The following is a 15,259-nucleotide window of genomic DNA, read 5'->3' as shown; positions in this document are numbered from 1 at the left end:
TGAATATAAATGTTACGGAGAGGAAATTAGGTTGGATCGCGGAGGAGATCAGCCAGACCTTGCAGTGCATCTTGCTGAGAAGCAGGTACCTCCACCAGTACTGTACTTCAGATACTAGTACATGTAGAAGAAAAATGGAAGGTGAGTGTCTTGAACCTTTACTATCACTTGACTCAGTATTGAAAGCGGAAATAATTAAACGGTCAGGTGTAAGGACAAGAAAAAAAAAAGTACATATTGCTGTGTGGAATCAAATCTAGGGATTACTTTTATAGTTTAGATTTTATTTGTGGACACAATGAGAAAGAAAAAAAAACCTTTTGAAAAAAACATTTCCTTTTATAAAGGAAAAAGAGAGCTACAGAGAAGAACTGGTGAAACGACAGCCAATTCTGAGAATAAGAGCATGGAAAACAATACATTTTATTTCCAGCATACACTACTAATTTACTAATAATAAAGTACTAATTTTCCGTATTCTCATGCTAGAAGCAATTATTTCACAATGGATACCTGAAGTATTCTGTCTGGAATGAAGGCAAAATGTGAATTGATAGAGAAAACCCAGTGACTGGTAGTGGAGGTCGGGTTTCTACCAGAGAAAGAAAACCAGTAAGAGATGTGAAACTGATTACCCTTTAGTAATTCTTCTGAGCTGCCTTTGCTTAAGGCGGCAGTTGTTAGCTCCTTTGTGATCCAGTCGTGATAATTAACTCTGATAAGCAAACTGTGGGCTGACTTTAGAGAACTTCCCTGGGAAACTTGTAATATCTCAACTCCCTGATGTTCCAGTTCAGCTGGATTAATGAGTGGATGAAGCGTAGTTGTCTTGGTTTATAAACGCCTCCAGAGGATGGGTGAGGATCTACCAGATTCTTTCAGTGTCCTTGACCATAGGAATTCGTCATATGTGCTGTAAGCGCTTCTAATCCTTTCTGTTCAACCAGAACACTTTGCATTATGGTTGACAACTCTCATTAAGATATGAGATTTTCAGTTCAATTCTGTTACTTTTTCTTGTCAGCAGGTATGATGCATTCATGAGCAATAATGATGTAATGCATTGCTGTATTTTTTGGTTGTTGTTGACAGAGTGCATGTTTTTAACATGGGTAACACCCAGGTCTGCATTTATCTGCTGATCTTTGCTGAAGAGCTGAATGACCAAGACATTAACAAATTTAAATGGTTAGATGAAAAATGAAATTAGTTTGGATCAAGGAAACAAATCAGAAAAAGCTGCTTTTTTTTTTTTTCTTCCTTCCCTAGCCACCTTCCCCTCCCAATTTATTTCAATTATGATTTACTTCAGGATGTGATCCTGGGAAACTCCACTGATTTGTGTTAAAAGTGTGCCGGTCCCACGGGCTTAGCTATGAGTCTTCTTTTATGTGGATACACCCTTGGTTCTGGATGGGAAAAATTAGTTTCCCCTAAATACTAACCCTGTATTCAACTTAGTGCCAATATAGTTAGAAAAGTTGCATTGTTTGGCTGTTCTGCAGGCTTAGCAGGACTAAACTTAACCCTTTAGAATTAAAATAATATACAAGACTTTGTAGTTCAGTAAGCCCAGTTTCCAAAACTGCTGAGAATCTGTGGCTCCCATTGTCTTCAATTAGAGTGGAGCACTTTTGAAAATAAAAACTCGTATGCAAATAAGTAAAAATGAGTGTTGCCACCCATCCTTCTGTCACCAGAATTATAATTACCCCTGTGAAATGGCTGATATCCAGGCAAGATGCCTAAGGGGTGATCAGCCAAGATTTTTGTCAAGGTAATCATAGCACTTGGGATAGATTGTCAGCATTTTTTTAAATGTCACAATTTGTGAATATTTCCTTCTCTATTAAGTTCCTCAAAGATGTCTGGAACCCTTTTATGACTTTGGGAAATGCAGATTGAGACATTTGCATGCATATTTAACAGTACCTAAAATTTTGGGGGATATTTATTCGTATCTATTTTTTTCATAACTCATTTGGAGTGCCATTTAAGCTTTCAAACATCTACATTTTTTATCAAATCTTTTATTTATTCAATTTACTTTATTATTTTATTATGTGTTAAAAAAACAGCTCTCAACTGATAGCATGTGCAAAATGCTTGCTGTCTAGCTGTGGTTGAAAAGTAACTGTCTGTAGACAACATGTAACGTGGAAAGAATATTACAACATGAAGCCAATTTTTCAAGTAGAGATACTAATATCATCCCTCAGCATCAGGTATTTATAAAGCAAGAAGGACTATATAAAAGATGTGAAACTTGTAGCACAGCTTTATAAATCAAAGTGTTGTACAAGTTTCCACCTGAAAGGTAGGGAAGTGGTGAACTATCCTGTGAGGATACTTTTATGGATGTATGTCTCAGTCTCAGTGTTGCTGAATTTTGAACGAAATCTTGAATGAATCTTTCAAAACAATTATCTTTCATTCATCATTATCTCCTCTTTCATGTAATCTTGACCTCAGCTAACAATGGATACACAATTATCTGTATTTCCCTTTGTTTTCCTTTCTCCATCCTGCAGTCATTGAACTGGGGGAAGTCGACCTGAACTGTCCTTCCAACTGCCAAATTCATAATACCCATTTCTTCGGAACTGACAGACAGATAATAAGGAGAGGGCAAGCCTTCAGCTTTTATGCTCGCTTCCAGAATCGGGAATGGGATGACTCCGTGGACCAGGCCATTTTCACCGTGGAGACAGGTAGTCACTCCCAAACTCTGTGTAGTCTTTCCCAGTCCTTTGCTGGTAAGTAGTATTTCCCATAGTCTTCAGTGGCAAATAGTATCTGCTCATTCATTTTCTGTGTGAAGAGACTACCTTCCCCTAACTCAGGCACTTCTGCTAACACATAAAATTTTCTCACCCTGCTACAGAAGTGACAAATTAAAAGAGAAATCCACCCTTGGGAGCTTTGCATTGCAAATGATGGCTAAGCAAATTGCTTGCCTTTTACATGTGCTTTGTTTAGTCTGATTGAAGTTTTTTCTTTTCCTGAAAAGGCCTCAGACCCTGCGAATCAAATGAGACGAAACGTACCTTCCCAATGGGCAGATGTCTAGATCAAACCTGCTGGAGTGCTTCCTACAAAATTCATCAGCCAAAATGCATCAATATCAGTGTGTTTCCTCCCTCCAATGCCTGCATTGGCCATTATATCCTTAATATACAAATCACATCTTGTGGTCATACATATCAGCGTTGTCTTGGAGATTTTTATGTCCTTTTTAACCCTTGGTGTGCAGGTAAGAACTCTAGTGATGATCAGATAGTTTTAAGAAAAATGCTAGTGATGAGTAAAAATGTTGAACATTTATTACTTAGCTGGTAAGGGATGAAGTCACAGAAATAATGAGAAACAGGGAGAGATTTTGTTTTTTATTTTTTCTGCAAGTTCAAGACTGTCCTGAGCCAGGGTTTTGATTTGGTTTCTTAATGGTAGTAAGGATGTAATGTAATTTCCCCACCACCACTTTTACAATGGCTTGATAGGACAAGAAGCAATGGTCACAAACTGAAATACAGGAGGTTTCCTCTGAACATCAGGGAACACTTTTTCACTGTGAGGGTGATGGAGCACTGGCACAGGTTGCCCAGAGAGGTTGTGGAGTCTCCATCCTTGGAGATATTCAAAAGCCATATGGACATGTCTTGGGCAATCAGCTGTAGGTGTCCCTGCTTGAGCAGGGGGGTTGGAACAGATGACCTCCAGAGGTCCCTTCCAACCTCAACCATTATACGCGATTCCGTGAATTCTGTGGTATCGACATGAAATAATATAGTACAAATACAAATGAAGTTCTGTAGATCTGGTTCTGGTGGCAAGCAATTGTGGAGTCTGTAGAACCTTGCCAAAAATCATTACATGGCAAATATCCACATTGTGCTTTTGATTTGATCAAAATCAGGTACACAACTCTAAGTACACAGTGTTCAACTCCTAGAACAGCTTAGTGTGAAGATAAATTGCAAGCTCTGTAATTCAGGTGTGCTACATCAGGGAGAGACTTAATAAAAATAATATCTAGCTGTAAGCAGATGTGAATTGCGTGTGAATGTTTAAAGAGCCCATGTCCTAGAACATGTTTAAAAGTATAAATCAAAAATAGGTAGGAAAAGAAAGAGGTATCCAGTGAAATAGGAGATACAGAAGTACTACAAATGAACCTATTGTATGACTAATAGCTCTGCATCTTTTCCAGATGACCCTGTATATATGGACAATCAGGCCCATAGAGAAGAATATGTTCTGAATGAACATGGGATACTGTATGAAGGAGTCCACAAGCATATTACCTCTAGACCATGGCACTTTGGACAGGTATTTTTTGAAGACTTGTTCAGAAGTAGATGTCATCCATATATGGATAAATGAAGCGTTATCCATATTTTGCAGAAACATATGCTATGTTATAGAGGGCAAAAGTTTTGTAGCACCAGTCCAGACTATGCATGCACAAAACAAAATGTTTGAGAATCTCACTGTAGCCCAAACAACTGGGAGGAAGTTTTCTGTAGTAAAATTAAGGAAACTGCAGAATGTTCTTGGAAAAAGTGAAGCAGAATATTGCTTCCGAAGGAAAATTATTCCATTGGTCAAAAAATGGCATATTTTTTTAAAGAGATTATCTTTGGTTTTCCTTCAGGCAGACAGACAAAACCATGCAGACCACTAGGAGTTTAAAAAAAAAAAAGGCAGAAAAAAGGCAGGAGAGGAGGCAGGGCAGCTCATGTATAATGACAAAGACTGCACTATTGACAAGAAAGGAACTTTATCAATGTCAGAATACCATAATGCCTGTGTTAACTTGTCTTTTCTCAGTTTGAAGATGGGATTCTGGATATCTGCTTGAAGATCCTAGACATGGGTGCGAGTTACCATCAAGGCTCTGATCGAGACCATTGTTGGCGCAATGATCCTGTGCATGTCAGCATGGTGGTAAATCACATGGTAAGACCTCTAGGGGTGTGTGACCTCTGAATAGGTGGGGTCACACCTCATTATATTATAGAAGGACAAATTGCACTGTAATCTAACATGGTAGGAGTAGCAGGAAAAATCTTTTCTGTGCTAAGATTCACAGGAAAAACCTAATGTAACGCTAATCTCTGATGATTCTGTGATAGGATTAGGATGTGAAGATATGGTCAGCTATAAAAAGGTCTTTTTTTCTCTTTCTAGATAAGCAGCCATACCACTAATAGTATCATGAAGATTCCAGAAAACAATGATTACCTGAAAGGAACAAAGCCATTCTCCTGGAATGGAAGTGTCCCTATTCTTCAGCAGTGGTACAATGGCAGATGCAGGCCAGTCAGATATGGGTACTGTGGGTCTCTTGCTTCAGTAATGTGCACAGGTATGATATTTCAGTCTGCCCTTACCTAGTTATCCAAAAGGGAAGAGAGAAAACCAGGATGAAAAACCTCTGACGCTAAAAACTACTGGAATAATATTACTCATAAGCATTTTACTAGAAAAGAAATGGAATGTTTTTTCTTGTTATGATACAGTGTGGCTCTTAACATAGTGTTTATTATCAGCCTATTGCTTTCCTATATAGTGTGAAGAGCAAGAAGAAAAGCAGTACTGTCTTTTCTGTGACCTTTATACCATGCAGCTCTCAATACTGCAGCTTTTATTAAAACACAGAGCAAATGCAGCATTGTGGAGCCAAAATTTACCCTTTGGGTGAGGTTTGAAAGATAAGAAAAAACACTAAGTTACGAACAGTAAGACGACCTCTAGCAATGTCTCCTCCAAAACATAAGAGCATCAGGCTACTATCTGCTTTTACTGCAAAGGACAAGATAATAATGAACTAAACTCTACAGACAAAAATTTGAGTTCCAAATTTATACCATTTATTTACTGAACCTGCTTTTGTATTGAAGAAAATTAAACTGATATTCCATTGATGAATCTATATGTAGTACAATCTGTTTACAAGAAAAATATATCAATTTCTAACTGGTATTTTATTAATGCAGGGTCAAGGTTGTTATTTCTGAACTAACAACAGATCTCTTTGGGTTTTTTTAAATCTGGAATAGTAACAAGCAATTTCTTTCTGCTAGGCTATTTTCAGACTACTTTTCAACCACTAAAGGAAGCTCTGAAGACAGAATCACTGCATCCCAAATATTGCCTCCTATCCATTGTGTTTATATGATCATAAAGTAGAATATAGGGGATTTATAAAATAAATGAAGGACTTACTTGATTAATTACCATTTGTAATGACTCATGAATATATTTTTCCTTACAGTGATGAGGTGTTTGGGAATTCCAAGCCGTGTTGTCACGAACTTCTGTTTTCCATGCTCAATTGAGAATCCTCTTGGTATCAATGAGATTTTTGACTGTACTGGAAGAAACCTGTGTGGTAAAGACAAGCTATGGTAAATAAGAAATAAACAAGCTCTTTTTGTTTTGTCAAAAAACAAATGATAGAAAGACTAATGTAAATCTAGCAGTTCAGTGTATCTCTTCCTTTGGTGTGGAAAGTCTATTCAGTTTCCTAATAATGGATTTCAAAAACCTAAAATTACTGAAGGACAGTCTGCTCAATCTACATTTAAAAAAAAATTTTTTTAAAAAAGAAAACACATTTCTGACAATTGATGCTACCTGCTTATCCTTCTCAGTTGAAAGAATAAGGCCATCAGTCTTAGTAGCTGTAAAAATATTAAGTAGATCATGAAATGCAAGGGAAAATTTATCATATATTAGGACTATTACCTTCAGTCATAATCACTTTATTGGTAATTATGTTGTCTTCCTGAGGCTCCTTATCATGGATTGCTTCATTCTTGTAAACCTTTCAGTTCATGTTCATATAACTACGACATCACTCATCATAACAGAATCTCGTGTTTTCACCCTTGGCCCATATGTTCATAGTTTCACTGCACCAGGATTTTGTTTATATCCAAGTCTCATCTGTGAGAGCTTTTAATGAATTTTCTGCCTTTGACCTGTCAAAAAGATGAGGTCAAACTAAAATACTAAGGGAATGAGGATCTTATTTTAGCACAAAAGACTTAAGGGTTTATACTGTGTTAAACCATTAAAAAGAAGACTAAGACAGTATGTGATTATCTTCTAAAGAACCAGGAGGAAAATGTTAGGAAAATAAACTACTTAAAAAGAATTGTGTTGGCACATTATCAATTAAAGAGGGCTATAAGAAGAATGTTTTGCAATCAGGTCTGCTGGGTCCTGGAACAAAGTTCCAGTCTAAGTGATATAAAGCAAAAAAACAACTCCTGTCCCCAAACACCATTAACAGTCTTAAGACATAGAGACTTTTCAGTTGCTTAAAAGGTTATCTCTGACATGGTTTTCCTCCATCACAAGGCATTGAACTTGATGATCCAAGAGATGTCTTTAATCCTATGTTCCTGCATCCTATAGGCGATATCACTGCTGGAATGAATCTTGGATGGCTCGCAGAGACCTAAATCAATGCTGTGGTGATTGGCAGTGTCTGGATCCAACACCATTGGAAACAGGCAGAGGTAACAGTTTGCTATAATCATAATTGTCTTCTTCATTTATGTTGTTGAGTTTCTCTACGACTAAGGTTACAATCTATTAAAACATTTTTGTTATCTGGCTTAGGTTCAGCTTGCAGCGGTCCTACATGGGTTCGAAGCATCAGAGAAGGGGAACTGGACTTGGACTATGATGGTCATCATATGTTTTCTCGAGTAAATTCGAACTATGTTGGCTGGCTTTCCCAAAACAATGCCAAAAAAACAAAATTTTTCTGTGATGCTTGGCCATGTGGACAACATCTAATTACCAAGAGTGTTGGCAGCGAGCAATTTGAAGATATCACTGGGGCTTACAAGTATGACCTAGGTATGATGATAAGATACTGGTTTAAAATATTAGCATACTTTAGATAATCTAAACCCCCCTAAATTCTTTTAAACTCAGGATTAACTTCTTTCTTGTTGCTTCTTGTACCAGCTCTATCAGGAAATATGCTTACTTACTAAATTGATGTATTGTTAGGATATTCTGCTGTCCTTACTTTTGGCTACTGCTTACTGTTTTCATCTTCCAGTAGTAGGGAGGAGTTCAACCAGCAAAATTGCCAGAAGGAATGAAAAGTGGATCACAGTTGAGTGTGAAATTGCAAGCTCTGTTGCTTTTTCTTTTTTAAAGAACAAAAAGGAAAATAATTGATAGCATCTTTGTTTGAATAGCGTATTTTGCCTTTTGAGACACATGGTACATTTCATATTCACCCTAACCCTTAGTGCCTAGTTTGGCACTAACTATACATTTTGAGATTTGCATGACCATTTTTAAACTTCACTAATAAAAGTAAAATACATTTTATGAAGGTTTTTCTGAAATATTTATTTTCTTCTATGCATTCAGACTACCGTATCTTGTGTTTCATTACCTGGTGAATTTGTTTGACACTGAGCCACTACATTAGGTTTCAGGAAGAAGGAGGAAGAAATTTAATTGTCTTTATTATTTAGGTAGATATGGCTTCTTGCGCCCCCAGCAGATTGATTATCGTGTATCTTCTTCAACAGGTTCTGTGAAAAACAAAGAAGCCTATTACCGGGCTTATAGAAGAATTCATCCAGGGTACTGCAATGCTTCCAACTGTCATATTGAGAGAGAGTTGTCATCTCTGAAAAACCCTTTTTTGAGTGACTCCGGTATTAACATGAGGCTAAAGATGGCTAACTGCCCAATGTACGGTGAAGATGTCCAGCTGCACTGGGTGCTTGAAAATTTGCGTAGTGAAAACAAAACCCTGAAGTTTAATTTGTGTGCACAAATAATAACCTACAGTGGTTACCCAATGGATCAATTTTGGAAAGACAGTGTGAATGTCACACTGGGTCCAAGGGAAGGTAAGAAGGTGAATTTTTGTAGTACTGTTTTGTCCACTGTTTTTTTTCAGGAAATAGTTTGTTTTCAAGATTAGTGGAGACATCCTAATAGTGGTGTGAAGTGAAATTAATACAGTATTAAACACTGACATCTGCATTCCCTTTAGGGTGATCACTCGAAAATCAACACTGTCAATATCACATTTATAGTGACAGGTAAATTGTAGTCTTTCCTTAATTTCTTAAGATTAGAGATTCTTATGATGATTTAAAAACTTGTTTCCACTAAAAGTTAGTTCAATTCTGGATTCTATATTCAATAAAAAGGTAAAGTTGCAGCTGTTTGTCAGAAAAACAATTTGTTTCCTTTGGCCAGAAGATATTAGCCACTGCAAAACACTTGTCTGGAGCACTGAAGTAATTATTTCTAGATATACCATGTGCTGGGAAGTGCAAAGGTTTATCAGAGCATAAACACTTGTTTTCATGGTTAATATCTTTTTCTGGAAGAAAAATGATCCCTTTAATTAAAACATATCATTATAAGATGAAATTTCATACCTGATATTTACATTCTATTTTACCAAGCTTAAATTTACCTACATTTGAATTATTGCTTTAAGAATTGCATTGGAATGAAATTTTCCAAAGTAATCATCATCATCATCATCATCATCATCTCCAACATCCTTGTAAATGAACTGACACATTTATATTAACTGGAAAGTGTGAAGCTGGTTGTTGAAGGTAGCAATGTATCACCCTCAGCCAGGAAAAATCATGTCTGTTTTCAAAGATGCTGTGATAACTTAATATTTAATTAAGCCATTGTAAGTGCCAGTTAAAATTTAGGAGGAATCATAGAATCATAGAATGGTTTGGGTTGGAAGGGACCTCAAAGACCATTTAGTTCCAACCCCCCTGCCATAGGCAGGGACACCATCCACTAGACCACATTGCCCAAGGAAGAAAAGTGGAAATATTTATTAGCCAAAAAATCAGAAAAAATAATTAAAATATATTTGTTTTACAGTGAAAAAAATTCCACTGTGTATATCATATAGTCAATATGGACCTTATCTCTGTGATCACAACATTATGAAAGTAGTTGCTGTCTCAGATCCAGAGTGTGGAGAAGTTCTGATGGTGAGCAGGGATATCGTGATCAACAGGCCACCTGTTATTGTAAAGGTAAAGAACTTTAATTATGGGATTTGTGATCTAAAAGGTAGACTTCGGGACTCTTATTGGCCACTTCCTAGGTACAATGCTGATAACTTGAAATTCTTTCTTTTTTCTTTTCTTTTATTGTATTTTTTATTTCAGCAAGATCAGTTTGATTTTAAATGTATAACAATTGACTTTTAGAGTGATGTACAGAGATCATAGAAGTAAATCAGAAAGAAACAGGTGTATGAACAACCCTTTTTCTTTCTCCCCCCCCCCCCTTCCCCTTACATTTATTTTCTTCATTGTTAATTTTTTAAGGATTACAGAACATAAAATGTGTGTGTTTATTTTCTGACTAGTTACTGAGCCAGCCCAGGCTGAAAGTACCATGTACTGCAGAGATCTCCTTCTGCAATCCTCTCCAGGAAGATATGAAGAACTGTGTAATGACGTTAGAAGGCTGTGGTTTATTCAAAGAGCCGATGACCATTGAGTAAGATCATCAATTATTTAAATGAGGATAATATTGGGGGTTGAAATAGGGATAATATTGGTGGTTGACTAAGGTGTGCTAGATCAGAACAGGTTTTGAGGAAGACAATAGTTCTGATATTTTTGGTGTTTAGGACCTGAACAGGATTTTTTGCCCCTTATTACTTTGAGACTCCATTAAAAGCCTCACTCCTCCTGAAACTGATAGATCATTTAGAGTTGGCAAGGTATGCTGCTGCTTCATTTTTCTCAAGATTTAATTTAAGCGTGTGTTTCAAATTTCTGTCTGAAGGGGAATGCACTCTTTTCTTCACAAGAAATTCTAGCTGGATCCCCCAGTCCTTATAATCCTATTGAGTTTATAATAGAATTCCTCTAAATATTCATGAACTGGCACCGCATACGTGAACAATTAGAAAACGACAGTAAGAAATAGCAATATGCATTCTAAGCTTGTAACATGTTAATCACAGGAAGCTGGAAACTTCCAGGATGCTATAACATCCTAGGAAAAGTGGCTGGTTATTAATATGCTTTGCCGTTCTTCATAACAAGGAGAACTGACAGAAGTATGACTAGTTTTGAGGGGAAGCAATTAGGAATTGTTCTCACTGAATAATAATGAACTCGATTCCACAAAGCTGCCTGATTCAACTTAGACTACTGGAAATGGGAAGCAGTAACTATATTTTTGAGGCAGAAAGGTACTACATTTTTGAAGAAGAATTTAAGAGATTATTACGAATGAGTTTCCAGGTCCAATTATGGAATTGACCAAGGGAGTTTTCCAAATCTCCTTTTGGGACAGAAGTTGTTACTATGCTTTGCATAACACAGCATGCCTTTTTCGGAGGAAGGCAAGAATAACAAAGTTGTCATAACAGTTTGTCTCTGAAACCGTGTCACAACAAAGCAAACCTAATTGCTCATCTTATAGCGCTTCAGGTCTCTGAGCTACCCAAGGTCCTAATTCTTTTTCTTTTCTTTGTCCAGTTTGGGAACGCTGGCATCTAACCAACAGGCACGGACCATCGTGGAGTTCACACCTTACAGGCTCGGCAGCCACCGGCTCCTGGCCAACCTCGGATGCCACAAGTTTGCCTACTGCAAGGGATGTGCCAAGGCTGAAGTGTGTAGCCCCGTGGGCCAGAACGGTACCCTGCCCATCAGCCAGAATGGGTCACTCCCGGTGTGTGAGAATGGCTCTCTGCCCATGAACAGCTCTGGGCCTGTCCCTGTGGCAGACCCTGGGTTCAACTCCATGTGTGAATATATATGTATCCCAGTGTGCAACCCAAACTGCAGTGCAGGGGGCCAGCCTGTGTACGACTTCGTGTACCTGCCTGCAGGCCATCCCTTATGCAACTCCATCTGCAACCAAGGCTTCAATCCAAGCATTAATCCTGGCTTTGACCTGGGATGCGATCCTGGCTTCCGCGTAATATGTGAGACCGTGCCTCCCGCTACGTGCACCCCGATGCCTCCGTCCATGTATGGCTCCATGCCTGCCCCAACATCCAACCCCGTGTGCCCCCCTATGCCTCACGTGGTGTTTGAGACGGGTCCCGCTCCCACCCAACAGCCCGGAGGCGGAGGGGGGCCGATGTCCTACTCTGTCTCTGTCCCCGCGAATAATGCGGTGAGTGCCCTGCTGACCCACTTCATGGCTGGCTCTGGTCCCACTGCAACAACCCAGGTGGTTCCTACCCATATGTCTGCTCCACCATCCCACCCTGTGTGCTCTCCGGTAGCCCACGCCGTCAGCAGTCCCATGCCGCCACCAGCTCCCCTTTCAGTGCCTGCTGCCTCCATCTCGCACGTTGTCTGCGGCTCTGCGCCCTCTCCCACCGCCCAGCCTCCATGTGGCCCAATGGCCACCCTGCCCTCCCAACCCCTGAGCACCCCGGTAGCCCACGGTGTGTGCTCCCCAGGCCCCTGCCCAGCACCTTCCCCGGTGCCCCGCCCTGTCACCCGTAGTGCCACCCCAGCAGGGCTGCAGATGGGGAGTGTCCCTGTGGCCCGCTCGCTGTGCTCCCCAGCCCCTCGCCCCGTGGGACCCCCGGCAGCCCACTCACTGTGCTCTCCAGCCCCACGCCCGGTGGGGCCCCCCGCAGCCCACTCATTGTGCTCCCCCACCTCCGTCTCACTGGGGGCCGCAGGGGCCCGCCCCACCAGCTCGCCCATCACTCGCCCCGAGGACTCGTCGTCAGCCTGCCTCCCATGCCCCCCAGCCCCACGGCCCCTGGCAGCCGCCACAGCCCGCTCCCTCTGTGCCCCTGCCTCTCGCTCGGTCTCCCGAGTCCTGGGCACCCCGGGGTCTCGCTCAGTGTGCGGCCCTCAGTGGGGCCCTTCCTGTGACACCACTGCTCGCTCAGGCTCCCATTCCATGTGGGCATCTGCCTCCCGCTCAGCCTGGAGCCCCGCGGGACGCTCGGGCTACTCCCCCTTGTCCCGCACCGCCTATGGCACACTCACGCGCCCTCCGTACAGCTCCTTGTCCCGCTCCTCCTACAATATGTTGTCCCGCTCTGCCTACACCACCCTACCCCGCTCCACCTCTCCCTCTGCCTATGCCACTCTGCCCCGCTCCGGGTCCCGTCCCTCTGGCAGCAGCCTGCCCCACGCTGGGTCCCGCACGCCCTGGAGCCCCAGTAGGAGCACTCTCACCTACTTCAAACGCAAATACCTGTAATGGAGAGTAACCTGGGGAAAAGCTGAAGAGGTTAGAAATAGGGTAATGGAGAGCAGCATGAAATAGGGTGATGGAAAGCAGCATGCGTAGTCCAGAGTATTTATTCACGCATTTGAGATGTGCCAGAAAGCAGGCCGCTAGCCGACTACTGAGGGATGTATTTGATGTAATACTCGTATGTCTTGAGATACGGTATGGTGGAAGTGACAAATGAACGTGCTTCCCATGGAGCTCTAGTGACAATAGTTGTGCAGTGCAGGTAATCGGACTTACTTGCTTGGTCAAGCTGTTTTATAAATGATGTGCTTTCACTCTCTTTTCCCTTGATTTCTTGCAATGCGTATTTCTCAGATCTCCCTGGGCTACAGCATTGTAGCAAATCTCTCTCGCTGCATGAAATGTCCTATCCTTGGGACACTGCAAAGAGATGGCAACAGACCTGCCTTACATCTTGCCTAACAGACAATGGGCCCCTGAGCCCAAGTATTGTTGTGGCTCAGGTCAGTTCTGCATGGACTCGCATTTCTTCAGTTATGAAGTAATGAAAACTGTGGAGGTCATGGAGTAACTAAACCATTACCAATCAACTGAAGAGTTTTTTGGTTTGTTTTTTTTTTTAAAAAAGGAGCAATTATAATAAATTTAGTATTGCTACTCTTGATGTATTACAGTTCTGGTATCAGGAATCCAAAGGTCGGATTACAAAGACTATGAAATTCAATGAACGATTATTACCAATTTGTTGGCTTTCACAGCTGAACGTTTTTCATGTAGCATATTCCAAAAATTTTCTCATATATATTGCATGCATTTAGGTTCATGGGAAAAGCTCTAATTCCATGTCTGTGCCTTTTTGATTCAATATAGCTAGGAAACTTCTGTCACCAGCCCTGAACTAGAGAAGAAAGTATGATGGTATCCTTTTTTTTCTAATACCCAACCCTCCCAACTGAAAGGTTAAGAAGGTGAATTAAAATATATTACATCTTCTTCAGATAATTGGTACCATTTCAGTGCTAACCTTCTCCCTGTGTTTTAGAAATCGAAATCATACATTGTCTTAATGGAACTGTTCCCTAATTTTGGATTTGCTCAGAAGAATTTTGGATTTGCTGACACACCTCCCATCCCTCCGTTATTTTCCTCTAGTGTTCCGTTATTTTTAGTAGCAAGTGTTAGTGGGGTTTTCTGGTAGGATAATTTTGCTGGTGCTGCAGAATCTTCAGTCATGTAGCAATAGTATTTCAGTAGTATCACTGTAGTTCATACCCCTATGCACTGTGATGAGACTGAGTAACCTTCCGGGGGTTTTGAAAAAGTGTGGTGTCAGATGGTAGCTATGAACATACCAATACTATCAACTACATAGTAATTCTGAGTATTGTAGAAGAAATACTTGCCTGGATATTGTAGTGGAGTGTTCATAACTCCATGACTTGGTTTTTTTATGCAGTTTCAATAGTCTCTGTTGGGTATTTGCTGAGAATTTCTTGGCCTGACTGACAATAAAAATAGGAATTTAAACTCCCCCTGTAATTCTGTTTTGTTTTGGTTTCTTTTTTTGGTAATACCTCTTCAAAAGTGGGGGAAAAAGAATCTTTCCAGATGTACTTGAATGTGAAATCTTCCTTCCACTCCAGTTCTGTTATATTTCCTCTTCCTTTTTGTAAAGTCTGAAACCAAGGCTTCAAAATAGGATCTAAAGTTAGGAGAAATCTATAGATTTCCTGCTATACCTGAAATACTCAGTTTGGTATTAGATGAAAAAATCAGCCATCCTCTTCACTCACAATAAATCTTTCTAATTACAGATGCTGCATGAGTTTTTCCGTTGCTTTCATGGTCTGCAAAACTTGCAATGCACAGAAATGCCAAAATTAACAAATCTTCAGGTGGCAGAGGAAGAGATACAAAAGATACTAACACTATCTACTTAAGAAAAAATGCGATTTTTTTTTTTTTTGAGGAAGTGCATGGCATCTATATCATTACCAAAAAACATTTCAGATTTCTTTTCCCAGTAGTGATTTGA

The 15,259-nt window shown here is 40.1% G+C and overlaps 1 protein-coding gene across 2 annotated transcripts; it reads left to right on the top strand.

The window, feature by feature from the left end:
* The first annotated feature begins 83 nt into the window (after positions 1 to 83).
* Positions 84 to 14,750, top strand: LOC129203224 (protein-glutamine gamma-glutamyltransferase 5-like). 2 transcript variants are annotated; one of them, XM_054817383.1, is made up of 13 exons: positions 84 to 141; positions 2,532 to 2,711; positions 3,011 to 3,253; positions 4,211 to 4,329; positions 4,831 to 4,959; positions 5,191 to 5,368; positions 6,278 to 6,410; positions 7,426 to 7,529; positions 7,633 to 7,875; positions 8,568 to 8,894; positions 9,907 to 10,064; positions 10,403 to 10,536; positions 11,529 to 14,750. In XM_054817383.1, the coding sequence occupies exons 1-13, from the start codon at positions 135 to 137 to the stop codon at positions 13,225 to 13,227; spliced, it is 3,654 nt and encodes a 1,217-aa protein (XP_054673358.1). In that variant the 5' UTR covers positions 84 to 134; the 3' UTR covers positions 13,228 to 14,750. The 2 variants fall into 2 exon arrangements, with proteins under 2 accessions (XP_054673358.1, XP_054673359.1); XM_054817384.1 differs by lacking the exon at positions 84 to 141 and adding an exon at positions 494 to 612.
* The last annotated feature ends 509 nt before the right edge of the window (positions 14,751 to 15,259 follow it).

Source organism: Grus americana, chromosome 2 (genome assembly GCF_028858705.1).
Source record: "Grus americana isolate bGruAme1 chromosome 2, bGruAme1.mat, whole genome shotgun sequence".
In the NCBI taxonomy this organism is placed as follows: Eukaryota; Metazoa; Chordata; class Aves; order Gruiformes; family Gruidae; genus Grus; species Grus americana.
This window is presented reverse-complemented; position numbering and strand designations above follow the sequence as displayed.

Excerpts from the sequence above, each read along its gene's own strand:
- LOC129203224 (XM_054817383.1), top strand. Across the intron at positions 3,254-4,210 it reads TTTTAACCCTTGGTGTGCAG|ATGACCCTGTATATATGGAC; the intron begins GTAAGAACTCTA and ends CATCTTTTCCAG. Across the intron at positions 5,369-6,277 it reads TGCTTCAGTAATGTGCACAG|TGATGAGGTGTTTGGGAATT; the intron begins GTATGATATTTC and ends TTTTCCTTACAG.